The 27,065-nt window shown below is 50.9% G+C and overlaps 1 protein-coding gene across 13 annotated transcripts in view; it reads left to right on the forward strand.

The window, feature by feature from the left end:
- The window catches only part of OTOF (otoferlin), a 115,797-nt gene that overhangs the window by 34,101 nt on the left and 54,631 nt on the right, over window positions 1–27,065 (forward strand). For 9 of the 13 annotated variants that reach the window (XM_040599107.1, XM_040599109.1, XM_040599108.1 and 6 more), the window contains exons 4-9: window positions 6,914–7,013; window positions 13,470–13,681; window positions 17,058–17,144; window positions 23,556–23,588; window positions 25,909–25,944; window positions 26,904–26,924. In XM_040599107.1, coding sequence (XP_040455041.1) covers window positions 6,914–7,013; window positions 13,470–13,681; window positions 17,058–17,144; window positions 23,556–23,588; window positions 25,909–25,944; window positions 26,904–26,924 — 489 coding nt within the window. The remainder of the gene's footprint in view (window positions 1–6,913; window positions 7,014–13,469; window positions 13,682–17,057; window positions 17,145–23,555; window positions 23,589–25,908; window positions 25,945–26,903; window positions 26,925–27,065) is intronic. The other 4 variants (XM_040599116.1, XM_040599117.1, XM_040599118.1 and 1 more) reach the window with 1 other exon arrangement.

Raw genomic sequence — 27,065 nt, forward strand, 5'->3', positions numbered from 1 at the left:
AGGAGCATGATATCAGCTCTCCCTGAGGTCTTTAAGTACAGGCTGGATTCTCCCTTGGGCAGCTGAACCTTCATTCCACTCTCCTGGGCTCTTGCAGGCCTGGCAATGGGTTAAGTGCAGTAGCACCCCTCTGCTTTCCCCACCCTACCTTGCAAGGGGTGCCTGGAGGTGGGGACCAAACCAGGACAGAGATGTCGTGATTTACCTTTTGTCACTTCCCAGAATGTGATGATGGATGGATGGATGGATGGGTGAGTGGATGGATGGATGGGTGGATGGATGGATGGATGGATGGATGGATGGATGGATGGATGGATGGATGGATGGATGGATAGATGAAGATGCCACCCACCAACCAGAGGCTATCCCTAGCTGCAGGAGCAGAATTTGCCCAGGGAGCAAACAGCATCCAAGGGTTGAGCTAGCAGGGAAGGGGAAACAAGGGCAAAGAGCAAAGCATGCCATGTTATGGGTGTGCAGCCATCCCAGACTGCTCTGATCCAAGGCTTTGAGCAAGCTCTAAGCACTGAACCAGCCAGGCTGGGTTTGAAACAAGAGCTATTCCTACAGTCTGATAAAATTACGAGTGACCCAGAAAAACTCCCTTTCTTTCCATCAGCAGAAATGCCAGGGAAGGGAGCAGGGCACTTGATGAATTATGAAACACTTGGAAATGAAGGGCTGTGTAGACAGTGCTGAATATTTTATTCGCTTTTGCTTGGCTTTTGTCAAGGGAGGGGTCTGAGGAAGGAGCATGTTATCCCAAGCCTAACGCAGATGTATCTTCCCAATAAGTCACACGCTTGCAGATGAGCTGGCCCGAGGTCTGTGAGCAGAGCAGGGGAGTGCAGAAACACAGAAGCCAGGCTGGAAGGGTTGCAAGGACATGCTAAGAGGATGGTGAAAGGGCCTGCATCTCACCATCTTCTCAGGAGGTGGAAGCATCTGCTCTTTGCCTGTTACCACCATCCAAATATTGTGGCTGGGAAAAAGCTGCTGCAGGGCTAGGACTGGCTCTGACATACCTGCTTTCATCTGCTCCCACAGCAGCAACAGCTTGCAGTTCTAAGCACTCAGAAGCAGCGTGTGCTTTTGACTGTAGCTCAGCTGGGGAGAACATCAACGTGATGGAGATGTACGTGATGCTGCAGCCTCTGGGCTTCTCACGAGTGATTTTGTCCCAGCCAGAGGCAGCACTGCAGCAAGTCACAGGAGCAGGAGGTGTCTGGAAAATCAGTCTGGGGGTTCAGGAGGGGCCTCTGGCTCTCTGCTGCAGCTGGGGCATGTGCTGTCCTGAGGGGTCCCTCTGTCTGGGACATCTTATTATTCTGTTCTCATGCGGAGATACTGCCTGGCTCTAGGGTCACCCCTATCAGCCCCAGCTCCCCCCCAACCCCCCAACCATGCTCCTGAGCAGGCAAGGGAGGACTGTGCACAAAATGCCTCTTGGAGATCCTTGCACCCTGTTAACTCCTGGGGTTTTTTCCCCCTCTTTTTGCTATTTGCTTTGACAGGGACAGATCCAGATGTGCTCAGGGAGAACCACCATACGGGTGTGTGGCAGCTACCATGCCATAAAGCCTTGAGCACAGAAACTGCCACAGCTCTCATACCCCTCCTGGCAAAGCCACAACAGCTACACTGGAGAAATCCCCCAGTTACCTCTTGTTTCAGAGGTGGTGTTCATATTAAGAGATGACATACTGTGAGACGGGCTGGACCATGGCAAGAGCTGCCAGCTGTGGGGGGCTTCCTTAGCTGGGAAGCACCAGGGAAGCGCATGTGCGTTGGTGCTATGAAGTAGAAACATGCTTTTTCGGACCAGCCTCGCCTGTGCCCTGTCCCACTACCACCAGCAAGGGGGTTTAGAGGAACCAGAAGAATCCTCGTTCCCCCATCTAGGATACCTTTAGGTATTTCCCATGGAATGGAATTCCCTGGAGGCACCAATTAATGGCAAAGTCTCATCATGACTAATTTAAGACTTCAGTTGCTTCCTCGGTGGGGTCAACACTAGCAGCCATCAGCTGGAACCACCACCACCACCACCACCACCACCACAAATGAGCTCTCAGCTGACTAGTGCCTGGAGCATGCTACCTGCAGAGAAAGGTGGAGGGAGTAGGGCTTGGCTGGTCTGGTGGAAAGGACACCAAGGTCCACCTAAGAGCAGCCTGAAGTTACTTGAAGGGGAGTTACAGAGCTAACTAGTGACAGATGAATTAACAAGGAGCAACAGGCACAGCTTGGGACATCAGGAAAATATTATTCCCTTGGAGGGTAGTACAGCCTTAGCAAGTCAGCAAAGAGGTGGGGGGTCTCCATCCATGGAGGTTTTTGAGGCTTGGGGGGGTGAAGTCATGGCCAAACTCATCCAGAGCTGGTGATGGTCTTGCTTAGTGCAGGAGGTCCCTTCTACACAACAGGTGTGTGATTCAGATATGCTGGCCCTTGGACAAGAAGCTCTAAGCCCTGCTGTGAGATCTCTTGGGAAACATTTCATCCCCACGCTGATTTGTTGCTAAAGCAGCAGCTGTGAGCACTGGGCTGTTGGAGATTTCAGTTGGGAAACTGAGAGGTATTTGGGCAGGGAGAACTGGCTACAGGCACATTCCCACCCCCTGCAGTTGCACAGTAAGGCAAGGCAGCTCGAAACCGCTTTAGAGCAGCTTCTGCAGCTGAAATAGAAAGCAGAAGTGCCCAAAGCTACAGTACTGTCATGCATCCTCCATCAGCCTGAGGATACTGAAGTGGATTGCAGTCTAGAGCATTAAATCGATCAGGAAAATTCAGTGATCTGTCTGAACTTGGTGAACACACTGGTGTCAGACACATGCTTGGTTTATGGTAGCTGAGCTTTGAAGACTCTCCATATGCTCATAGGCCACTGCAAAGGCAAGCAAAAGCTGAGCTCTTCCTCAGTCCCATAGACAGGATTGTTTAGGTTGGAAAAGACTTTTAAGGTTATCAAGTCCAAATGTTAACCTAGCACTGCCAAGTCCATGGTAAGATTTTCCTGGGCCTCCTGAATGAAATTGCTAGATTATGCTGTCTGTAACCAGGCTGAGACAGTACTCCTTGTGTTCTTAGCTTTTAGGTTAAAAAAAAAAAAAAAATTCTGACCATGGTGTCTTCTCATTAAGAGATCATACCATGTCCCTTGGCAAAGGAGCACACCTTGCCTTGAAACCAGGGCTCTTCCCTGAGGGTAGCTCAGTAAACCAGAGTTCCTGGGAGGGTGACAGGGTCCAGGGTAAATTCTCTGGAGGTGAGGCTGGTTCCAGGTTATTTTGCATTTCCCATCACAGCAGTAAGGACTTTGCTCATCACTGAGGGTTATTCCCACTTACAGATGCGTAAGCCATCACTGCCTCTGTGCAAGAAGCTTCCCATTCCTTCATCAGGCCGCTCTGGAGCAATACGCATATGTGAGCCACCGGTACCTGCATCCACCTTGATCTAAGAGGAGCAGAGAAGCCACTACCACAGCTTAGAGCTATGTGGCATTTCCAAGGGGCTGCATATTTATGATGTGCCATCAGCAAATAGATTGAATAATACCAACACCTACAAACACATGTAAGAGCAAGAACTGCACAGTGTGTTGCCGGCTGAGCCTAGCAACGTTCACAAATCTAACCCATAAGCAACTGTACTAAAATAACTTGATTTTAGAGCTCAAGCCACAAGAGCATCCCTCCAAACTGACCTGCTTTAATCAAATCCAGCCATAGGCAGAGGACAGCCCTCCAGATCCCTGCAGCAGAGCCTGTGCTCACATCCCACAGACTTCCCTCAAGGAAGACTTCCCAAAACAGGAGAGCTGCTGCTCTTGCAAACAGCAAGTATTATTTCACAAACCTTGAAATCCAGGCTGATAGGGAGCCTTCTTCCCCGACAGGCTTGTCTTAGAGAAGAAGCAGGTCTCCATGGGGGCCGGTGGTGCGTTATTCATTGTGCACGAAGCGATGTGAAGCACACAGAGGTGTTAATCTTTGATGACCTACATGGCACCTTGGAGACAGAGTTAAAGGAGCTCGGTGCTGGGACCCAGCCATGCACAGTATGTGGGAGCTGAGGAGGGGAGGTGAAAGTCCTGCAGGGAGAGGCCCCATCCTGCACAGCACACTGGGGAAGCTCTGCCACAGCTCTCCTTTGTTCCTAGAGCATCAAACATGACCAGCAAGCTACAGCAGGACCTGTCAGAGGTTTGCTGGAAAGCAGGACATCCCTGCTGCTACTGCAAGTCAGAGCTAGATAAGTGGATGAGCAACAGTAATGTCATTTTTCTGTTTTGCTTAGGTGGTTTATTAATTTCCTCAGGTAGTTCATTATTTCAAATGGGTGGTGTTCAGTGGGACATCTACACAGCACAGTTTGATTTCTTTGGTCAGAGAAATACCCACAGAGGCACTGTCTGATCCCCATGCATGCAGGTGCGTGCACAAGGAGGCACAGGGACCAGTGCAAAGAAAGGACGTTTGGGTGGGAAAAGAGGAAAAAAAAAAAAAAAAGAGGTCTGGCAGGGGCAGGACCCAGGCAAATCACACCCCCAGGACCCCAGGGAGCTGAGCAGACCCTGCTCTTCCATCCAGTGCTGTGCTGCATTTCAGAGGGTGCTTCAAAGCATAAGGAGATGGATGGCTTGAAAGGTGGGAAAGTCAAAGCCCATTTCCAGCGCTGCAGCAGGCTGACCTAGGGTAAATCTGCTTGCCCTGCTTTTACCGTGGGTCTCCAGGCTGCTGATGCAGGCAAAGCATTGGGCGCTTGGGTTACACAGGGGCAGAGGCAAGAGAGGAGCCCTCAGCACCCCACCACACAGCACGGGGAGTTCTTGTCTTACTCTGTGAAATCACGTCTCCATAAATCAGCATCGCAGTAAGTGATGCCTTAAGGTTGGCAAGGAAGCAGTTTAATCAGCAGCAGCTTTCTCGCTGGCCCCAGCTGGCAGAGCACTGCAGGCATATTCCTGGTGTGCCGTGTAATATCTTCACTGTCATCTGGGATCATAGCACTGGAGATGACATGCAAGGCAGACAGGGTAAGGCAGCTCTGTGTTCACTGTTTCAGGGCTTTTTCTGTATCAGGAGTCACTTGATTCACAGCTGGCTCTTCTCAGCCTGGGAAGGTCTCTCTGGTGCCACAGCAGAACATGAAGAACACAAAGCTCCTTGACAAGCCATGAGCTGGCAAATAAGTAATGACTTTTATTAGAGAGTGCCAGGCTTCTCCACACTCTGTGGTATCTATTCAGACCTGTAATTTAACAAACGTGGCTGCTTTTAGGTCACACAGTACTGCGCTCCCTGGCTGTACGAGTGGCAGGCTGCAGCAAGCCCAGGCCAGAACCACTAAGAGCAACCAGATGCTGTCATCCTGCTCATCTTGGGGGAGTTCAGGTGGTGAGAAGAAGCTCAGGGGAGAAACAGCCATGATGGTTAGAAGGTGTTATACACCCTCACCTCAACATTCATCTCAGCCCATGGTGGGAGTCAGCCCATGCAGGGCCGGTGGGACAGATGTGAGCCCTCCGCGTGTGTTCCTGTGCAGTCGGGCAGGCTGCTTGTTGCAGCGGTGGGGTTGGAGAAACCAGCTTGTTTTCCACTGAAGGAAAGATGGGAATGCTCTGCTGTCGGGCCGATAGCATCCAGCGCAATAATGGGGACAACCTGGGAAGGAGGAAATAATGTGTTAAACCATTGCTCCATGCATGCTGTAAATGTCTCCCTTCAGCCGCAAAAGTTCTTGTGGCTCTGGGTCACGTGGTCCTGGCCCAGGTGAGGCTGTCACCAACTCCACCGGCGTGTGACAAATACGCAGGGACTGAACTTTGGCAGGCAGCTTGCCTCACACACTACAGACCACAGCAATAATAGGATCAAGGATCGTAGGATCATATCAAAGGATCACAGGATAATTCAGACTGGAAGGCAGTTCAGGAGCTCTCTAGCTCGATCTCATGCTCAAAGCTGGGTCAGCTTGACCTCACATGGGGTAGTTCTTGACTTGTTCCAGTTGGGTCTTGAAACTAGTGGTTGGACTTGATGATCTTAAAGTTCCTTTCCAACCTAAATGATTGTATGATATCCCCCAGGATGCAGACAGCCTAACCTCCCTGGGTCTCTTCTGTGTTGCTTGAAGATATCTAGCAGGGTCAGAGTGGTCTGGCACAAGGACACAAGCCTTCAGGCATCAGTTATGGTTAGAGAAGGGAGTCAGTCTCCTCTGAGCAGCTTTCAGAGTCTCATGCAGAACCTTCAGACTATCTCCATCCAAGTAAACTAACCATCATGAGCCCTGCTCTCCCATCCTGGGCCAGCCCAGATGGGCTGTTCAACTCATCCCCCCTACAACCAGGCACATCCGAACTGCTCCGGGGATGCCCTGCCACAGGATAAACCCTCCTGGGAGGGGGTAGGTTGGGGTCAGGCATGTTGACCTGGGACCTCCCCATGTCATGACCTGTGCTGACAATGTCCTGGTGCAGATAGGTGAGGAACAGTGCCCTGGTTCTTGCCTTGTTTGATTAACTAGCACAGACATAAATGCAGACATTCAGGATGGAAAAGGCCAATTTGGGTTCCCTTAACTGCCTCCCAGTACTACAAGACTGATGATGCCCAAAGCCTCCTTCTCTTCTTATCCCAACAGTGTTACCTTGAAATGGCTTCTCTCCTGGCCTCTTTGACCACCATCTCTACTGAGCTGTGGTCACTTGCTGCAGCTGCCAGAAACCTTGGCCATGCTCTGATCTTGCGTCTCACATCTACCTCCTCTTAAGGCAAATGGAAAGCAAAACCAGCCAAAAACATATGCTTGGGTGACATGGCCAGCAAAGCCCTTTCTCATTAAAAACAGATGCTGGTGGGTGCTCACTAGAGCTTGCCTGACTTTTCTCTTCTTTCCTCTATAGACTCATTGGCACTTTCCGGATGGTCCTGCAAAAGGTGGTGGAGGAGGGGCAGGTAGAGGTGACGGACACACTCATAGACGACAATAATTCAGCCATTCAGGTAGGTCATGAGGAATAAGCGGCTGCTGCTGCCCTTCAGTCGGTCCATCTGTCCATATTTCTGCTGACTCTCTGAGAACAGAGAAGTCTGTGTTATGCACCTGAATCCTCAACCTTGCCTTCATCCCATTACTCTTGGTCTGAAGGAATAAGGCAGCCAGGACTTTCCTGAGGGTGCACAGCGAAGGCTGGCTGTTCTGCACGCCGTGAGAAGTTTAGGATGGGGGAAAAGCAGGAATGGGTCAGGTTTAATCTACACACAGTCTCCAATTGCTCAGGCACCACAGCTCAGAAAAAGCCTGCAATAGACACCCCCTGCAGCACTGCGTTCAGCTCTGGAGTCCCCAGCATAAGGAGGAACATGGACTTTTTGGAGCAGGGCTAGAGAAGGCCACGAAAATGATGAAAGGGCTGGAGCAGCTCTGCTGTGGGGACAGGCTGGGAGAGCTGGGGGGGCTCAGCCTGGGGAGGAGAAGGCTGCGGGGAGACCTTAGAGCACCTGCCAGTGCCTAAAGGGGCCGGCAAGAAAGCTGGGGAGGGGCTTTGGGCAAGGGCAGGTGGCGATGGCACACGGGGGAATGGCTTTACCTGAGAGAGGGGAGATGGAGATGAGAGATGAGGAAGAAATTCTTCCCTGTGAGGGCGGCGAGGCGCTGGCCCAGGCTGCCCAGAGCAGCTGTGCGTGCCCCATCCCTGGCAGGGCTCAAGGCCAGGCTGGACGGGGCTGGGGGCAGCCTGGGCTGGGGGGAGGGGTCCCTGCCTGTGGCGGGGAGGTGGGAACTGGATGGTCTTTAAGGTCCCTTCTAACCCAAACCATTCAATGAAATGTCCTGCTGCTGGAGACTCGTGGCAGCTCAGAGCACAGCGTGGTCCTCAGATCCCCACAGAGGAGCTGAGCAGCTGCTTTGACCACAGTCCCGCACCGAGCTCTGCTCCCAGTGCTCTCCTGCACCACAGCAGCCCTGGCTCTGCCCTGGCCGTTAGTGTGTCAGCTTTGATCTGTGCCAGTAGTACTGGTTTTCTGAAAAGCTCAACATTTACAGTATTTGTCTCTGACCTCAACACTGCTTTTCTCTGACCCTTGTAGCACATGAGAAATACCTCATGCAGCAGCTCACCTGAAGTCTCATTCTTTATACCCCTCTGGGGAAAATCAGGATAAGAAATACCACCCGGTCTGGATCTGCACCCCTCTTCCAGAGCCTTCAGTGCCAAGGAAAAGGCTCCCTGTTTGCAGAGCAGCTGCTGCGTAACTCAGTGCGTTTCCATCTGGTTAACACATCTCATGGGAGCTGTTTCCTATGGAGACGGGGTTTTATAACACACTTGGAAATACGGTTACTTCTGATCTTTTTGGGTATCAAAACCCTAGTGTTTTAATTAAAAAATAAAGCCTCAGCCTCCCCTCCTTTTCTTATTCCTCTATAAACTGCTTCCTACACTCAGCACAAAGGAAAAGAGCAATCGCATGTAACCCTTGGTGCTAACAACAAGCAATTAGCAATGAAAAGATGAGTGGTTTCATTAGGAGGAGACAGGAGGTGACTTCTCCTGTGGGGACAGAAGGAATGAAACCAATAAAAGTACAAGGAATACAGTCCTAAGTAGGGAGAAAAAAATCGAGGGGGTGCAGACCTGGCATGCAACAATAATACCAGGGTTGGAAATAACAGCTCCTGTTGTTCCTTGGTTTATCAGACTGAGAGTTTGCCTGATGAAAGTCCGTGGGACCCTCCAAAGGAAGACAATCCCATATTTTTAAGGCCCTTCAGTGTCACAGGGAGGAGAGAGGAAAATTAATGGATGAAAATTAAATACATGCAACTTCTTGATGTCAAAAATGATGACATTTGTAGAATGAACTAACCTAGGACTGAGGAGGTACCTGCACTGCCTGGTGCCTTGCAGCCCGGCCAGGAGCTTGGTGCAGCTGCGCAGCAGGTCAAAGCAAACAGCCTGGTACCCTTCGCCTCTGTATAAGCTGTGTGCTTCTGACAGGAGGCACTGGGAGGAGAAACCAGCTTCCCCAGCCTGTGCCTGAGGTGCTGGATAACCTGCACTCACCACCTCCCCTCTGAAGACCTCATGTCTCCATCTAACCCTGTGTCACGGCAGCTCTGCTGGAGCTGTTTTAGTTGGTATCTGCAGGGTGCTCTGGAAAACACAAATACTGACTGTTGTCTGTTGCTGCAAAATTGGGGCATCCTGGGCAGGGCGGATTTTACAGGAGCAGTGTCATAGTTTAACCCTGGCTGGTATTTAAATACCACACACAGAGCTGCTCGCTCGCTTCTCCCTCACCCAGAGGGGTGGGGAGGAGTGTGGGAAAGGGATGGAAATCTCAAGGGTGGAGATAAGAACAATTTAATAACTGAAACAGAACAAAAATGAAAGAGCAGTAATAACAATGATGACAATAACAGTTATAATGAAAGGGTGGTGGGAGAGAATAAAATCCAACGGGAAAAGGAGAAATCATAAACAAGTGATGCACAATGCAACCGCTCACCACCCGCTGACCGATGCCCAGCCACGATCCTGGGTCCCAGCCAACCCCCCAGGGATCTATACCAGGCATGCTGTCCCATGGTATGGAATACCTCGTGGCTTCTTCAGGCCAGCTGCCCTGCCCGTGTCCCCTCCCAATCCCTTCTGCCCCTCCAGCCTTTTCACTAACAAGGCCTGAGAAACTGAAAAGTCCCTGACTTGATATAAACATCACCCAGCAGCAACTAAAACCATCAGCGTGTTATCAACAGTGTTCTCACATCAGAGCCAAAACCCAGCACTGTACTATCTCCTAAGAAGATAATTAACTCCATCCCAGCTGAAACCAGGACAGCAGAGGTCCCCCTTAGGCAAGACAATAAATCCCCCCATGTTCTGCATACCACAAGCCACATGGATGCACATGCTCAAATTCTGGATTTTTAGAGCCTGCTGTGAGCAGAAATGCCACATCCCTCTGTTTAGCCTGCATTTCTAGAGCATCCTCTGTTCAAACCAGAGCTGGGAGGTGAGGGTGTGTGTTTGCATTTTGAGCTTTTGGCAGGATTTCGGATCCCTTCAGATTCATTGCAACTTCAGGGGCACAGAGACAACTCGGCTTGATCAATTCCCTCTCCAAACCACCTGGTCCCAGCCTTTGCTCCAGCAAAATGATAGATTTAGACTGAGGAAGCCTTGAGAAGGGAGAATCCAGAGGGCAACACCTGAGGCATTTTGCATGGAGAAATATTAGTGGCAATATAAATCTGGAATAGCCCCTGATGCGCAGCAGAGCCAGCCCTCCTGGAGAGGTGACCCACTTTTTCCCAGGCTTGGAATATACTGATCTTTTTAGTAGGCATAGGGGTGGACTGTGGGCAGTGAGGGCTGCTGCAGGAGGAGAGAGGGACTGAAAAATGATCAGACATATGGAGGAGGCAGAGATGGGCAGGTATGGAAAGCCATTGCCCATGAGCTGAGACTGGATAACTAGCTGACTGCGCTTCCTTGTCCTTTGAGATGCAAAGAGAAAGGTTTTGCTTGGAAGCAACCTGTTCCTTGCATTGAGCAAACTCGAAGACAAGGGTTGCAAAAAATCCCCTCCAGAATTAGGACGGAAAGCACTCTCTATATGTCCCCTCTCAACAAACCTTGCCTCTCTCAGCTCCTTGAAAGCTGTGATTTTAAAGGTATGTTTCCTCTACAACGGCACCTGAGCAAGTTCTGGCATTGCATTATCATAGAATCAGAGAACCACCGAACCAGTTGGGTTGGAAGGGACCTAAAGACCATCTCGTACCCACCCCTCAGCTCCCAGCCCCGTCCAGCCTGGCCTTGAGCACTGCCAGGGATGGGGCATCCGCAGCTGCTCTGGGCAGCCTTACCTCCAGAAGGGCTGCTGGCAAGCACGGGACAGATGCTCAAGGTGATGTAATGCAGCTCCATTTCTGCAAGGTACCAAGCTGGCAGCAGGGATCCTTGCTGCAGACTGAGGTCCTACCCCTGCACAACCATCCCACCTCCAAACCCACCCTGGGGTGGCCAAATTGCGGGCATGTTCAGGTGAAGCAGGGCCAGCTCCCAACATCAGCTCCCATCTCTGGGGAGAAGGGAGAGGTGCATCTTCACTGCCATCATTTCTTGGATGGCAGTTTCCAGGCATAACTTCATCTTTCTGTAATCAAATGCAAAAGAAGTGTTGAAAATGGTTTTCTTTATTCTGGGCTGACTGCAAAGCGATGCTGGCAGCTCCCAGCAAGCCCTATTAACATTATTGACTTGCTTTAGTAAAGAGATTAAAAGAGCCAGAAATTGTAAAGCCAGGAGGGATATTATGATGGTGTCATCTTGACCTCCTGCAATAGAGGCTCTGGGATGTCTCAGAACTTGTTATTATCTCAAGTGATGTAAAAAAAAAAACTAATAAAAATGATTCTAAAATGTCCAGTGACAGAGCAATCCACCAGCCCTTCAGTCAATCATTCTGCTTGTTAATTTTCTTTACTGTTAAATTGAGAGTTTTGTTTCCAGTGTGAATTTCTCTTGGTTTCAGCTTACGCCTACTGATTTCTCTTCAAACAAGAGAGGGTTTTATTCAGCCCAAACCAAAATCTTTCAGTTTATTACACTCATAATTTTTATTACTTTTCAAGGATTTTTAAACTTTTAAATATAATTTTAAAATGATATTTCATCAAATGTTTCACAACAGCGTTGTGGTGGTTTGATTATGTGAAAAATACTGTTCCAACATGTGTCTTCATCTATCCTCTGCATTTGCTTTTTTAAACAATCTGAAACAGCTTGGTGAGGTCAGCACAGTGTGGCAAGTCATTTTGATTGACTCAAATTTATATTTTGCCATATGAAGAATAATGTCAGTGAAAAGCTTCCATAATGTTTCCAGCTGGGTTTGAGTCACCCTTTAGCTCTCATTTGCTAAATTCTTCCAGGCCATATCTTACCTTGCATTTTCCAGCCTATCATCATCCCTTTGACAAGCTGCGGGTGGAGCAAGTTGGGACAGTGTGCCTCCTCTTAAACATATAGATGAAAAAAGGAAGAATTCACCATATATTTTCCTGCTTCTGGTTTGTTAGCCTTTTTGGTGTGTCCTTGTGTCTCAAATCAATTGCCTTTGCATTGAAGACTGAGTGGGAGTGGAGAACGGTTTTTGCTTTTGCTTTAATCTTTGCAGCAGCTCTTTGCCTTCCAAAATAGAGATGCTTTTAAGAGAGATATTTTTCTGGCTGCTTGTTTCAAAATTGTGGTTTTAGAAGGACTTTGGACATCAGGGCGAGGGTAGAACCAGCAGCTCTTTGCAGCAAGATGAACTCTTACATATCTGATTGTGTTTTAAATCCAGAGAAAGATTTTTTTGGGGAAACTGTTGAGAGGTCCGACCCTGAATTTGCTGCAGCAGCCTGGTGCAACCTTGTGTGTGTAAGTGGGGAAAGACTGTGCAGAAGAGGGAGAATACCTTACTTATACGTGGTTCATCCAGAAGAGGCTTGAGATCAAGCTTGGACAGACCCACTGCCAGTCCCTTCCCACCCAGGCTGGTCATGGCCACTCTAAGAGACCCCTTTCCCAAGCCAGGACAGCACACGGGGCGGTGGGGCTGGGAAGGGACCCCTGGGACCACCCAGCCCACCCCCTGCTCAAGCAGGCTCTCCTACAGCAGCCCCTGTGTGGCCAGGCGGGCTCTGGACGTCCCCAGAGAAGGAGACTGCACAGCCTCTCTGGGCAGCCTGTCCCCGTGCTCCGTCACCCTCAAGGGAAAGAAGTTTTTCCTGCTCTCCCCACGGAGCTCCCTGTGCTGCAGTTTGTGCCCGTTGCCCCTTGTCCTGTCGCTGGGCACCGCTGACAAGAGCCCGGCCCCGGCCCCCTGACACTGGCCCTTAAGGTACCTGTGTGCATCGCTAAGATGGACTGATCCAAACCTCCCCAGGATGCCCAAGGCTAGACAAACCCTGCCCAGGGTTGGGATGGGGCCACACAGGAGCAAGACATCATGCCTCCATGGGGTTTGGCAGGCCAGCACTTAACAGCAGGTCAGAAACTCTTAACAAGGTGAAGCACCACAGAGAAAAACCTACCAATGTGGCATGGCTTCATCTGCTCATGGTGTGCTCAGCTGCTTGGGTTTGTCTGCTGTTCAGGGCTTTTTATGTCTCTCATATCTGACGTAGCTGGTCTGAGATGCACCAGCAACTCCAAGTGAATCAGGTCCATGAGCAGAAGGGAGGCTGCAGCACCATGCCTGAGCTGGGTTGGACCACCTCTTGAAGCTGAAGACCTGCTCTCCAGCTGTCCCATGCACTAGGAAAGAAGAGACTTTGGGGTCAGTAAGGCTCAGAGATCAAGCCAGCTAATGCAACAGCTTTTTCTGTCTTTCAGATTTTTCAGGACCTTCCTTCCTCTCTGTGCTGCTCTTGGGGGCTGAATGTGTCTCCCTTGTGTGTTGCAGACCAGCATCTCCATAGAGATCAGGTACCAGGCTCTGGATGGGACAGTCGGTGCATGGAATGACAAGGAGTTCCTGGAGACCCCCAGTGTCCACTCAGAAGGGGATGGCAGGTACCCCTTAGAGACAGACAGCCTCCTCTCCGGCCACCGGCAGGGCTTGGACATCTCTCCGGGTAAATCCAACCAGCAATCTGCAGAGAGGACCTTCAGGAGGTAATGTGATGCTCAGCGCTTGGAGATGCTTGATGGCAGCGGGACCAAGGAGGGCTTGGCTTGTTGTGAGAGGGTGGCATTGCCCCAGTGCTCCTCTAAGGTTCATCACATCTACTGGCTATCAAAAGACCCATTATCACCGCCCAAGGTGAGGATAGGCTGTAAGTGTCCACCCACCAGTGCCATCAGGACCCTGGTGCTCCACCACACCTGCCCAGCACAAAGCTGAACCTTCCAGCAAGCACTGAGCTTTGTAGCATGCAGCAGATGATGGAGAGCAAATGTAATCGAGTACAGATTTGGAGAGGATTAAGGGTCTGGGTGTTAGTCAGGCCTCATATTGGATGGGATTAGAGCCATGCGTGGGGTATAGAGCCACATGTGCCGTTGTGTGGAGTCTTGCATCTCGATGGAGCTTGAGGTGCCCCCAGGACTGAGCTGCCTTTGGGGCAGGAGCTGGAGGCGTGCCAAGGGCAGCTGCAGCCAGGGGCAGGGGGAGGAGGACATCAGCCTCAAAACCACACCAGTGTGGGTGCTTCTGGGATGGAAGGTGACAGCAACAGTGCCTCTGACCCATGTCCATGTGCTGGGGGGCACCATGAGTGCACGCACATCCCATGGCAAGGGAGTTGGCACGGCAGAGACTGGAGGAGAAAGCAAGGATGCTGTGGCCTAAGTGGAGGGAACAAGCCCTGGCACCTCCCCTGTAGCATTAACCCTCAGACAAGCACATAGCTTCTCAAAGACATTGTCAAAACTCCTTTCATGATGGTCTGTTGGGACCCCAGGACCTCACTGGGCTAAAGTAAAATCCCATACCAATGGCAGTGCCTGTGCTGGGTTATGAGGGATGCTTCACCCTGTGATGGCAGGTGGGAACACCTCCAGGTCTTCTAAAGGATTCTGTTACTGGCTTTCTATTCATTTAAGGGTCCTTAGCATCACCTCTGTCTCTTTCTAAGCCCATGGGCCCTGACACTGGATGAAGGCAAGCCTGGGGACTGTATCCTTCCATTTCTTGACACAAAGCTGCTGTAACCAGTTGCAAACCCAGCCTGGTGACTAGGATGGGTGGAGAGGGCTCAAGGCTGGGAACACTGCAGTTGGCTGTCCATTGGCATGTAGTGCAAGCTGGGACCAGTTCTGCCATGAGCTGTGGCTTACGGATGCTCAGGGCTCAGACCCTGCTGGGAGGAACAGCCATTTTACCAGGTCATATGCAGCCATGAGGTTCAAGGCCCGGTTGGACAGTGGGGCTCCAGTGCTGTTGGCCAAGATTCAGCCCACTCCATCACAGGGGCTTTGAACACTCTGCTCAAATCTTCACCCAGCTCATCAGGCAACAGGGGAGTTTTGTAAGTGTGAAACCACTTGTGTATAAATACAGTGGGTTCACAGGCTGCTAAGCCAGATTTTCAGGCAGCTTTACATAGTTTATGTAGTTGTGCTGTCCGCGGGTAGTGACTTTGTCTGTCCATCTCCAGTCCAGTAGCTCTTGAACCCATTGGCTTCTTTCAGTTAGAAGAGTGGAGACCTCCAAGTCCTGAGCTTGCTAAAAGTCTCATGGAAAGAGATAGATGTCGAGGGCAGAGACTTTTTAAGTGGGACAGGCAGAGAGTACAGGCAGCCCAGGCAGAGCTGGGTCCTCAGATCACCCACTGCTCTCCTGGCACCAACACAGTCCTTGTCTGAAGGCTACAGCCCAACTGCTTGCATGCTGCTGGTGGATCAAAGGCAGACAGCCCTCGTGTGTCCAAATCCATGTGGAAGCCCAGCCTGGAGGTGTGAATCCAAACATATCCCTAGGAATCGGTTCCTTTTTAAACAGCATTTATATCTGAGGTGCTGCTGCAGCCATACATCACCCCCCTGCTGGGTTTATGCAATTCTGTGCTTCCACAGCACTTGATTTCTGTCTGGGTTTAGCACTTAATTCTGGCCATAGAAGGGGAAAATTTCTTTTTCCCCATGGTTGGAGATTGAGGGAAGATCTCTCCGGTCGCTCGCATCACTCCTAGGCAGTTAATTAACTGTGTGAATTGGGCTGAAACCTGTGAATTTTCAAGCAAATATAAAGTGCAGATTTCGTTTCACAGTTCAGCGGACCGTGATGTTGCTGAACGGGGAAGATGCCGAAGGGTTTAAAAGGCGGATGGCAGGGCAGCGTACCAGGTGCAGCCCAGCTTGCAGGGTGGGTCTCAGTCTGTCTGTCAGCCCCCTGTGTTGGGAAATCAGCACCCTGCCTGCTCCACTGGGACTTAGGAGATGCAAGCGGCATGATGTGAATGTGACTTTATTCTCATCGTAGATGGAATTGATGCTGCGTGGCTGATGCATCGCCCACAGCAGATACCGGCAGGCGGTTGGATGAATTAAGGCTCTGTATCAGGCCTCCAGGGACTGTAAAGTAAATCTAAGATGACCAGCTGAGCTGGAGGTTGAGGCCAGCCACATTTAGCCTGACAGATCCCACCCTGGAGGCAGTTTTTAAGAGGAGGCGCGTGGTTTGCTGAGCACCCTTGCCTGGGTACATAGAACTGCATCGTAGCTGAAGGCTTGCTGGGTACATAGAGCTGTGCTGGATGTGTGCAGGCAGTGCTGAGCAGAAGGACTTTCTGAGGTTGGTTTGTCTGTGGTTGGGGAAAAATTGGGGAACTGAAGTAAATGCAAGTTTATAAATGGGCAGCAGGGACACGTGGAGGTTAAATATCACTGTGGCATCTGCAGGTTGTACTGTGGCATCTGCAAATCACACTGCAAATGATCCTTGTGCTGTGTTTCCTATCCAGGTCAGTGCCTCTTAGCATGTGGGAGAGTGGTTCTTGGTGGTCACAATTTGGTGAAAGTCCCTTGCTATTTGTCTTCAGTTTCTCCTTCAGATCCAGGATGCTTTATAAAAAAATCTCTTTGTACATAGGGCTTATCCTGAGCGAGGCTAAGTGCCGCAGGTGCCCCATCAGCCCCCGCACAGCCAAGAGAACTGTTGTAGCCCCTTCCTGTTGCTCCACAGGAGCAGGCTGTGCAATCATGCATCATAAGCAAGCAAAGACCCAACAGTTTTAAAGGAGGTGTGGGAGAGGCATCCCTTGGCAGACATGCAGGCAGAGAGTGCTAGTCCCACTGTCCCAAGCAAGTTTGAATGTGGACAATTACACAAAAACTGGTTTCACCTGCTGCTTTTGTCCCAAGGAGCTTCCCCATGTCCTCTGGTTTGGAGTTTTGCTCCACAGCAGGTCATTTTGAGTGCAGGAGGGCTGTCAGGTTTGGTTGTGTCTTGTTGCCTACTCCAAGGGCCATGGTCGTTAATGTCACCACCATTACCGTTATGAATACCAAGGAGGGAAAGGGCTGATGTTTACTGTCACCACCCTCACAGCATGGAAGAGGACGAGATGTATTACCACAGTGAAGATGAACTTCTGGGAGAGGGGGACACCCTTAGCCAGGGATCCCTCAATACAAGGTAGGGGAGCCAGTCAGCACCCACTCGTGCTGCTGGCAGTGAGGTGTGCAGTGCTGTGTTGCTCCTGCCTTGGCCCTGTGGATGTCCTGCAAGTATCACCCCTGGATTCCCATTTCTTGGCTGCAGAAGAGCTGGTGGGGAGAAGCAATGGAGCAGCTGGAAAAGCATCCTTGGAAAAGATGATCAAGGTGGGGTTCTGGGATCCAGGATGGAGAAAGGGCCTTGCGGGAAGCTGCAGCTGGGGTACTGCCTTGCCTTTGGGTCTCCCTTCCTTCTCCAGGTCCCACCATGCATCAGGCAGAGCCATGCCCAGAACCAGAGATCAGCCATGTCCAGTGCATGGGGAAGAGCTCCTTGTGATGTGCATGAAGATCTGATTTCTGTTTGCAGTGGCTTTTCTTGCAGTGTGGTGCTGTGAGTTGTTCCCCACCGTGTGCCAGAAAGAGTTTGGGGAGGAGCTGCAAAAAAATAGAGATTTGGTAAAACCCAGGGACCAACACAATGCCTCTGAGAGCAGCTCAGCCAAAGGAAGGAGCATTTTTGGTGGGTTCCTCAACTCATGTAGGTACAGTGATGGCAGAAAACACATGAAGGTGGTTCTTCATGCACGTGGCTCTTCTGGGGAGCTCATTTCTCATAGCAGCTCTCCATGCAGCCTGTTGCTGAGTGCCTCAAGCTTCAGTAGCACGAAGATATCGACTGTATCATTGGAATTCATGGCCACATCTGTACTGGTAAACACCTCTGTCAAGTCTCGTTGATTAGATTGTGTCAGTCCAAGCACCTGAAGAACCCGTAACCTTATTAAATTATTGGGACAGTCTCTGAGAAGGTTTTGCCTACCTAGCACTGACCCAAATGATACTCAAGCAGAATCAGGAGGTACAACAGCTATGGGCCAGTCCCAAAGGGCAGGTTAAGGCTTGCCTGTCCAAACCCTTTCTTTGGATGGGAAGCATTGGCATGGGTGCGATGCATGCCAGGCAGTTGGGCTTCAAAGGCAGGGATTGTGCCCTTGGACTTTTAATGTTGTAGTGTAGAGGTACGTGGCAGTAGCACGTGCCCAGGGAGCAAGGCACTCCAAAGGCATGTCTGTCCCTGTGTATGCCCCAGGCTGTAGATGCATCTGGCATGTCTGGGAACCTGGAGATGGAGAGACAGCCATAATGTTTTGACAAGGGTGCTGGATGCCTGGTGTCCTGGTGTCACCTGGGATGGAGTTAACTATCTTAGGAGCTAGTGCGGTGCTGTGTTTTGGCTCTGATATGAGACTTCTCAGTTCCTCAGGCCTTGTAAGTGAAAAAGCTGGGGGGGCACAAGGGATTGGGAGGGGACATGGCCAGGACAGCTGGCCCGAACTAGCCAAAGAGGTATTCCATACCATGGGACAGCATGCCTGGTATATGTACCTGGGGGGCTGGCCAGGGCGGGCGGATCATTGCCTGGGGACTGGCTGGGCATCAGTCAGCGGGTGGTGAGCAGCTGCATTGTGCACCCCATGTTCCTTTCTCCCCTTCCCTCTGGATGTTATTCTTTCCTTTCCCCTTTTCATTATAACTGTTATTGTCATCATTGTTATTATTGCTCTTTCATTTTTATTGTTTCAGTTATTAAATTGTTCCTATCTCCACCCTTGAGCTTTACATTCCTTTCCAGCTCTCCCCCCCATCCCCCTGGGTGAGGGGCAGTGAGTGAGTGGCTGCTGGTACTTAACTACCAGTTGGGGTTAAACCAGGACACTTAGGAGTCCCCCAAAAGCTCAAATGCCACTTGGGAGCTTCCCGAGGGTATCGCTGCTTGGTGTGGGGACGGACATGGGCAGCCCTGCTGTGCCACAGCAACCTTTGGACCTGGCTACACCAGGGAAGCCAAGTTCAAAGCCAAGTCCAGCTCCTGCCTTGCCTTTGAGGGCTAGATCAGGTTTGGGATGAGTTGCTCATCATTTCAGCACAGGACAGCTGAAAGTCAGGTTTCTGCAAGGCAGCAGTGGGATGTATTGTAGGGATAAGGGGAGAGAAATTCCAGGTCTGATGGAGAGAGCTCAGATCCCTTCCCTAGAGATGCTTAAGTACAAGCTGGATGCTCATCTGAGGAGTGGCTTGGGCTGAGCTGATCCTCCTTGGGGAAGAAGTTGGACTTGAAATCTCTAATTCTGTGCATCTTTGCAGTCTGTTTCCATCGTCTGTGCCCCCCTGAGGGGGGCTTGGAATCAGAATGAAGGCAGTGGAAAGGTCTCCCTGGATTTCTACAGGCTTTCTGTCAGTGTCATCTCCAATGCAAAGCTGTTTACCTCCTCCCCTGGCTCATTAGGGACATTATTTTGTTATTCAGCTGATTCCCTTTCCTGAGGGTGTGCAGAAGGCAGGAGAAACAAACAGACCTTGAAATGGGAAAAGCAGCAGCAACAACAAGGAATATATGAATATAGCTGGGCTTGCCAAGCACTTCTCAGCCATTTGCTTGCAGCCTAATAGAGGTGCCAGCAATGCTGATGAGACACACATTGGAAACCTGTGCTGGCAGTGGGGGTTATATCAGAGTTATTTGGAGCCAGGCTCAGTCCCTGTGCTGTCAGGAGTAGACAGACACCTTGGAGGGAAATACCATATTTGCTTTTGTAACTCCCCTGTTTCCAAAACAACGTCTTCAATTCATCAAAAATGTTTGCACAGGGTGAATAGTCTTGTTTTCTCGACAAACTCTCAGGTGAGGGAATGAGACGGGGAGGCACAAGTTTGTGCGGGGGTAAATAAATTATCCAAATAGAAGCATGGGTGAGGGTTGTGCTCTGAGACAGTAAAAGGCAGAAACAACTGTAGGTACAGTCAGAATTCACTGTTTCTGTCAAAGGGTTGCCCAGATCCTTTGACTGTGCTGGGCAAGGGGTTGAGGAGTGGCCCCTGAGCATCGCTGTGGCTGGAGTCTGTAGTGCAGGGAGGTCAGGTGATGCCCTTTTGCTGCCAGCATCCCCCATCGCTCCTATCACCCCTCCTCTGCCAAACACCTCCTTTTGCCTGGCCAAGCCAATGGCCAGGTCAGGGCATGGATCCACCTGACAATGAAATGTCAAGCAGTAAATAACTAACCACTCTGGGCTGCTATTTATTTTTTTCAAAACTGGATCACTTCCCCCGTCCAGTTCACAGTGGATCCACACGCTGACCACCAAAGGAGCTAGCTCCAAACCTTGCACCACCTTTGCTGTTTACCCATAGCCTGAAACTTGCTAAACTTCTGCCTGGACTTGGCATTTTGGCCCAGGAGCTCAGATCTGTGTGCTGGCACATGTGGAGGTCTGGCCAGGTTACTAGCCAGGGTCACCTCCCTCCAGTGGCTTAGAGTTGGGGAGGTCCTTATGTCCAGGGGCTGCACAGGCTGCCCAAGGAGGTACCCAGCACTCTAGGGAAGGCTGGTGGGGCTGTTTGGGATGTCACAGCACTGAGATGTTAGGCAGCAATGAGCAAGGGATGCCAGATTTGCCTTCTCTCTGCCAGTCAGTGCTTTATCTCCCTTAGCAAAGCAAGACCTGAAAGCCCTGCCCCAGTGCGTGCAGTGCAGGGGCCAGCCCGCCCTCAGCGGTAGGGCAAATCCTTAAGGGATGGCCATTTGCTCCCCATCAAGTCCCAGCAGGTTTCCTGGCAAAGAATTGCAGGTGCAAAACTCTTTTTGCTATTTCTCTTCCACAACAAGGAAAAATACCCAAGGGCCTGGAGCAGCTCCCTGGCTCCCCGCCAATGATCCAGGCAGAGACAAATAGCACACCGAGAAATAAGTCTGCAGTCGATAGACCTGCAGGAAGGCTGTTGGAGGCTGCTGCCTGACTGGAAATAATCTTCTTAAAATGTAGCCATGCTTCCTCATGGCTTGACCTTTGCCTGCTGATGGATCTCTTGGGAGCCTGGGCTCATCCTCTGGTTGCACACACAGTGCTTTCATGCAGTGACAGAATCATTATCAGCATTTAGCCTTGCCAAAACTGTGAACCTGTTGGTATCCACATAGTCCAACCCCACCTCTGGGTTTTTTCCACCCCTGGAACAGCTTTTAAGTTTTGCCATCCAAATGTGCGATATCTTTTCTAAGCTACCTTCCCAGGCTCCCTCAATGTTAAAAAAAAGCAGTTCATCTCCCTGCCAGACCCAGGCTTCAGGAAGGTGGAGGATCCCCCATCCACTCTGCCTTTACTTTGCCAGTGAATTTTAGCAGTTGGACTTCATGATCTTAAAGGTTTTTTTCAACCTAAATGATTCCATTATTCTTGGATGTGGGGGATCCTAGAAGAGAGGTTTGTTCTCCACCTAAAGTTTAAATGGCTCAAGGTTAGCGAGACAATTCCCATCCCAGAAGTGCCTGCAGACAGTCCAGGAGAGGTTTGGACTGGACAGAAGGAAGCATTTCTTTACCAGGAGGGTGGTCAAACACTGGAACAGGCTTCCTGGAGAGATGGTCAATGCCCCAAGCCTGTCAGCCCCCTCAAGAGGCATTTGGATGATGCCCTTAATAACATGCTTTAACTCTTGGTCAGCCCTGAAGTGGTCAGGCATTTGGGCTGGATGGTGATTGTAGGTCCCTTCCTACTGAAGTTATTCTATTCGGTTCTATTCTATTCTATCGTATAGTATCCTATCGTATCCTATCCTATTCCTTTCCATTGACTCCATTCCAGAGGGCTACCAAGCTGATGAGGGGCTGGAGCATCTCTCCTAGGAGGAAAGGCTGCGGGAGCTGGGGCTGTTCAGCCTGGGCAGGAGAAGGCTGAGAGGGGACCTGAGCGATGCACACAGGTACCTCAAGGGCCAGTGTCAGGGGGCCGGGGCCGGGCTCTTGTCAGCGGTGCCCAGCGACAGGACAAGGGGCAACGGGCACAAACTGCAGCACAGGGAGCTCCGTGGGGAGAGCAGGAAAAACTTCTTTCCCTTGAGGGTGCCGGAGCACGGGGACAGGCTGGCCAGAGAGGCTGTGCAGTCTCCTTCTCTGGGGACGTCCAGAGCCTGCCTGGACGTGATCCTGTGCAGCTGCTGTAGGAGAGCCTGCTTGAGCAGGGTGGGCTGGGTGGTCCCAGGCGTCCCTGCCCAGCCCCACCTCCCTGGGGTGCTGTGACTCTGCACTTCCATTCCATTCCAGCCTATCCTGTTCTGCTTTTGGCCTGGCTGGGGCCAGGGGCTCTGTCTGCATAGCAGGGCAGGAGACAAGAGCTGGACCTTGATCATCTGCCCCAGGATGCCCAGGCAGGGCCACCCCATTGTTGGTCTGGATGGGTCCTGGCTGGGAGGGGAGAGGTTCCTCTGGCAGGCTGGGGTCCCTGTGAGTATGTGAAGAAAAGTTAGGAGACAGCAGCAGCCGAGTGAACCTGTTTAAATGAGGCAGGTTTTTCAGGGATAATGAGGCTAAATGCATCCATGCAAGCCTGCAGAAGGAAGGAGAAGATGCAGGAAATACTGGTACACCCTGTCCCATCCTTGGGAGGGGAAGGATTTAGCCCCCACCCCAGTTTGCCCTGAGATCAATCCCTAGACAGATTGCCGCACGTCTGAAGGTGTTAGTGGCATTTTACCATTGACTGTTTTCACTGAGCTTCCCTGGTGCCAGGAGGGTTTTGCATGGGAGGGCACAATGCTCTGAGAAATGTCTGTGACACTGCAAAGCTGAGCCTGGCTTGGGATGTAGCAAATCTGTGCTGGAGTTTGAATCAAAGAAGGGGAAAAGAAGTTTCACATTCAGGCTTTTGAAAAGAATCAAAGGGCACTTTGATGTGAACCATCCTTTTGACTCAAAGAAAAGGACTCGTTTTGTTTAAATTTTTTTTTTGTTCATACAGACAAAGTTGTCGTGTCTTCTTTGGAGGGTCTTTCCTTTTCCATCAGTTACAGATCCCAGACCCAAGACAAAATTGCACCAAAAGAATAACAAAAAGATAAAGTTTTGGTGTTGCCAGATCTGCATTTCAAAAACAGGACAAGCAGCTAGTAATGCACCTTACCTTCTATCAGGCTGCCTGGCACAGGGTACAGCATCGACCCAGGGCAGCTTTTTCCAGCCTAAGCATCCTTTCTCTTTGAGCAAATTCACGCTGAGCAGAAGGCAGGAGGGGAGGAAGGAGATTAGGGTGGAGGGCACCAGGTTGCTTTCACCCTAATGTTGAGTTCGGCCAGTAAATAGTCACAGAAAACCAGTCTGGGTCACACATGGACCCTGCAGCACAGCCAGGAGTGGTGTGGGTGGCAGGGGGAGGATCAGCCCCGTGCAAGGTGGTTGAGGGTTTTCAGGCATGCATGGAGTGGTTTGCTGTGTTGGTATGCTCTGAAGTTCTTCGTGTACTGAAGCAAATTTTAAAATGCTGACACAATGGAAGAGCCCTCTGTCTTCATATCACAGTGGGTTTTCCCCCTCTCTCTCTGTACAATGCCCTAGCCTTGGAGATGACACAGAAGACCATCACACCAGGTAAATACCCACACCAGCCCTGCTCTGGTGGTGGACTTGCAATTCTGCCTCTGCAGTGCTGAGACACGTTCAAAGTCTTGCTCTCCAGAGAGCGCTTCCTTAAACCCAGGCTTGTCTGGGCTTGCAGGCCCAGATCTGTTAAGTACAGACTTCTGTGTTTCACTGGGGCTCACAGCTAGGAGCCTGCTCACCCTACGCAACATCCCTTTGATAAAGCAAGCCAGGACACAGGTGGTAGCACCTTCCCGTCTGTTAGGTCATTAAGATGGTCCCTGGCATGGCATGGGTTTGGTTCAGTACATGTCTGGGATGGTTTATGATGGCACAGGCACGATGATATGATATGATATGATACGATACGATATGATAGACCACCTGATGGACCATATGATGGACCACCTCCAACAGGTAGCCTGGATATGTTTTGTGGAGGGAAAGGACTTGACCTATACAGACACAAACCATGCCAAGGTCAGAGAATGAGCCTTGGTCCATTTATTTACCAGTATAGACATCCTTAGATTCCCTCTGTGGCCAGTAAAGACAGATGGGCACTTCCAGAGGTGGTTCAGGGTGAGTAAGGACCCCACTGGGCTGTCAAAATTTGCATGGGATAGGGCTGTACATGCCATGGCTCCTGACCACCTTGAAACTGAGATCCCAGGAAGCATCACCTGATAGCTGTTGACTTGAAATATTCATGGACAGGACAGAGCTCTGCAGCCGAAAGCAACCTGGTCATGGTGAATTATTGATGTTGTCTTTTCTTGTGTGTACCCAGTGGATCCAAGACATGTCTGACTGGGTTCAGCCCTCTGCCTGCTACTAATTAATCCCATGGGTCACTTGCTCCAAAGCTGGGGTCATTGCCAAGCACTGGAGTTGAGCTTGGTGATGAAAATACCTGTGACAGGAGTCTGGGAGAGGCAAGACTCCCTGCTTCTATCAGGTCTGGGCACCTCACTAGTCAGCCCGTGCTGGTCAATGGTGCAAACACATTGCAAACACTGCTGCTGCTCATGGTGGCTTCCCAGAGCTGCTGTGGTGATAGAGAGGTAGAAATTAGATAGTGCAGTGAGGTGCATTCCAGCACCATCCTGCATGGCTCTAGGAAGCTCATCAAGATCCTTGCTATGATCCCAGCCTTCCTAGGTTGCCCCTGTAGTCAAAGGAAAGAGGAATCCTGCCACATAGGGTCTGATTCAGCCTTTGGGGGGGTGTGTCTCCATCCTTGGTTGTGATGGAAGACCAGTGTGGCCAGTTCATAACATCTGTGTCCAAGTAGATAAGGAGGGTCTGAAACTGCTAACTCAGGTGTGGCACTTGGGCACACATCTTAGGGATGCCATGCACCAGACAGTGCTGCCATCAGCATAACCAGACAAGTCTGGGGTACTTTGCATCCTGAGCAAAAAAAAAAAATAATAATGAAATGATCTCCCAAAGGCTATCAGTCCCTGTCAAGCTTCCCCCATCCTTTTTGCAACCCCTCCAATCATAGAATCATAGAATGGTTTAAGTTGGAAGGGACCTTAAAGGCCATCTAGTTCCAGCCCCCCCACCCCCCCCACCCCCCCACGGGCAGGGACCCCTCCCACCAGCCCAGGCTGCCCCCAGCCCCGTCCAGCCTGGCCTTGAAGCCCTGCCAGGGATGGGGCACCCACAGCTGCTCTGGGCAGCCTGGGCCAGCGCCTCGCCGCCCTCACAGGGAAGAATTTCTTCCTCATCTCTCATCTCCATCTCCCCTCTTCTAGTTTAAAACCATTGTCCCTTCTGCTATTGCTAGAGGCCCTACTAAAAACCGGTCCCCATCTTGGAAGAAATGCATCCTGAGGGCCCTGAAGATCAGGAAAAGGGCCAGGAAAAGGTGTTCAAAGCACTGGACTGGGTGCTGCTGTGAGTCCCAAGGCAGAGGAGCCTCCAGCAGCTTGAGAGATCTCCTGGAGGCTGTTAGCACCTCTGATCTAGACTGACCCCAAACTGTTCCAGTGCAGGAGATCTTCCAGATCCAGCAGGAGCAATGGATGATGCTGGCTGTGCCAGGGTGATGATGGCTCTTGTGCCTTGTGCCAGAAGCACAGATCCTGTCACCAGCCATGTTTTTCCTGCGGACAATGTGAGTGGAGCACCCTAGGCTGGATGCACACAGCTGAGGTTACCACCCGTTAGCTGTCTTGGAGGACCCTGTGGCTTGACACAGCACCACCCCTCCTTGCAAGGGATGTCCCTGCACTCAGCAGGTCAATGTTGCCCTTGCTGCTTGTGGGTTGCTGACACTGGTAATTTTTTTTTCTCTCTTTCTTTTTGGTGCCTTACTCAGGATTCACTTTAACGATGGATACAAGTCAGTAGCAAGGTACCAAAATGTCATGACTGGTGGGATCTTGGCTTCTGGAGGCGGGAGGTTGCTCTTATCCCAGTTCATCCCAGTCACCCCACCTCCCACAAGTATGTGACTGTCCAGGCATAAATACACCCAGGATTTTGGATACAGGCCAGTCTGGTTTAAATTCCAAATCTTTCTTAATTCAAATTGATTCCCAAATCTTAAGCCAGGAAAGCAGAGTATGTGGTCCAGACCTGGGTGAAGCCAATGCTTCATGCATCAGCATTACAGTTTCTTCTCTGCAAGTGCAGGAGCACACATGAATGTCCTGAAGCTGGAGCTGAAGCCTGCAAGGGAGGAAGAGCTGTATGGTTGCATACGAACCCCGTGCTCCAGCAGTTTTCTGTGAGACCCAGCCGCACCTGCAAACCTCCTCCATGTCACAGTGCAAAGGAGAGGCAGGTCCTTCCACAGCCGTACCCCATATAATATGATGGTGATCACCCTGTCTGTAGGGCTAGTGGACTCCAAGGGCACCATCAGTAAGAATACAGCTGTATAAGTAAATTTATCTGTCGTGGGTGAGGCCAGGACAATGATCCTAGCCCCAACCTGTCCCTGTAAGTCTGTTCTTCACTGCTGCTGCTCACTATTTGGGGGTAGGTAGAGAAGGTGCAGAATAAACCTCAGAAGACTGCTGTCCTGCTGCTGGCAAGCAGGACTTGGGTGGCTACAAAGAGCTGTGGCACAACGTCTCCTCAGTACTTTGCCACATGCTCTGGCTAAGGCCAGAGCACGACCTTTCCCTCCGGTGTGCCCTGAAAGAACCTTCTCAGCATCAGCCCAGGAGCATCCTTCCGGGTGTGATGGCAGCCATAGCCCCTTCCCCTGGCCTAGCCAGCTTCCAGGGGCTGTGGGAGGGTATGTCTGTTTGGGTGGGTTTTTTTCTCCCTCATGTTCATTCTCCTGGCTGTGTCTTTTCCAAACAGCGAAGACCCTGAAGATCCCAGGTACTGGGCATGGTACCCATGCTTTGCTTAGGCCCTTTGGGCATGGTGTGTGCATGTATGTGACATGCGTGTTGGTGTACCAGTCCCTGCATGGCATTTGGACCCAGAGAAATGTCCTAATTGCTTCCTTCTCAAGACGGG

Source organism: Falco naumanni, chromosome 6 (genome assembly GCF_017639655.2).
Source record: "Falco naumanni isolate bFalNau1 chromosome 6, bFalNau1.pat, whole genome shotgun sequence".
Lineage (NCBI taxonomy): Eukaryota > Metazoa > Chordata > Aves > Falconiformes > Falconidae > Falco > Falco naumanni.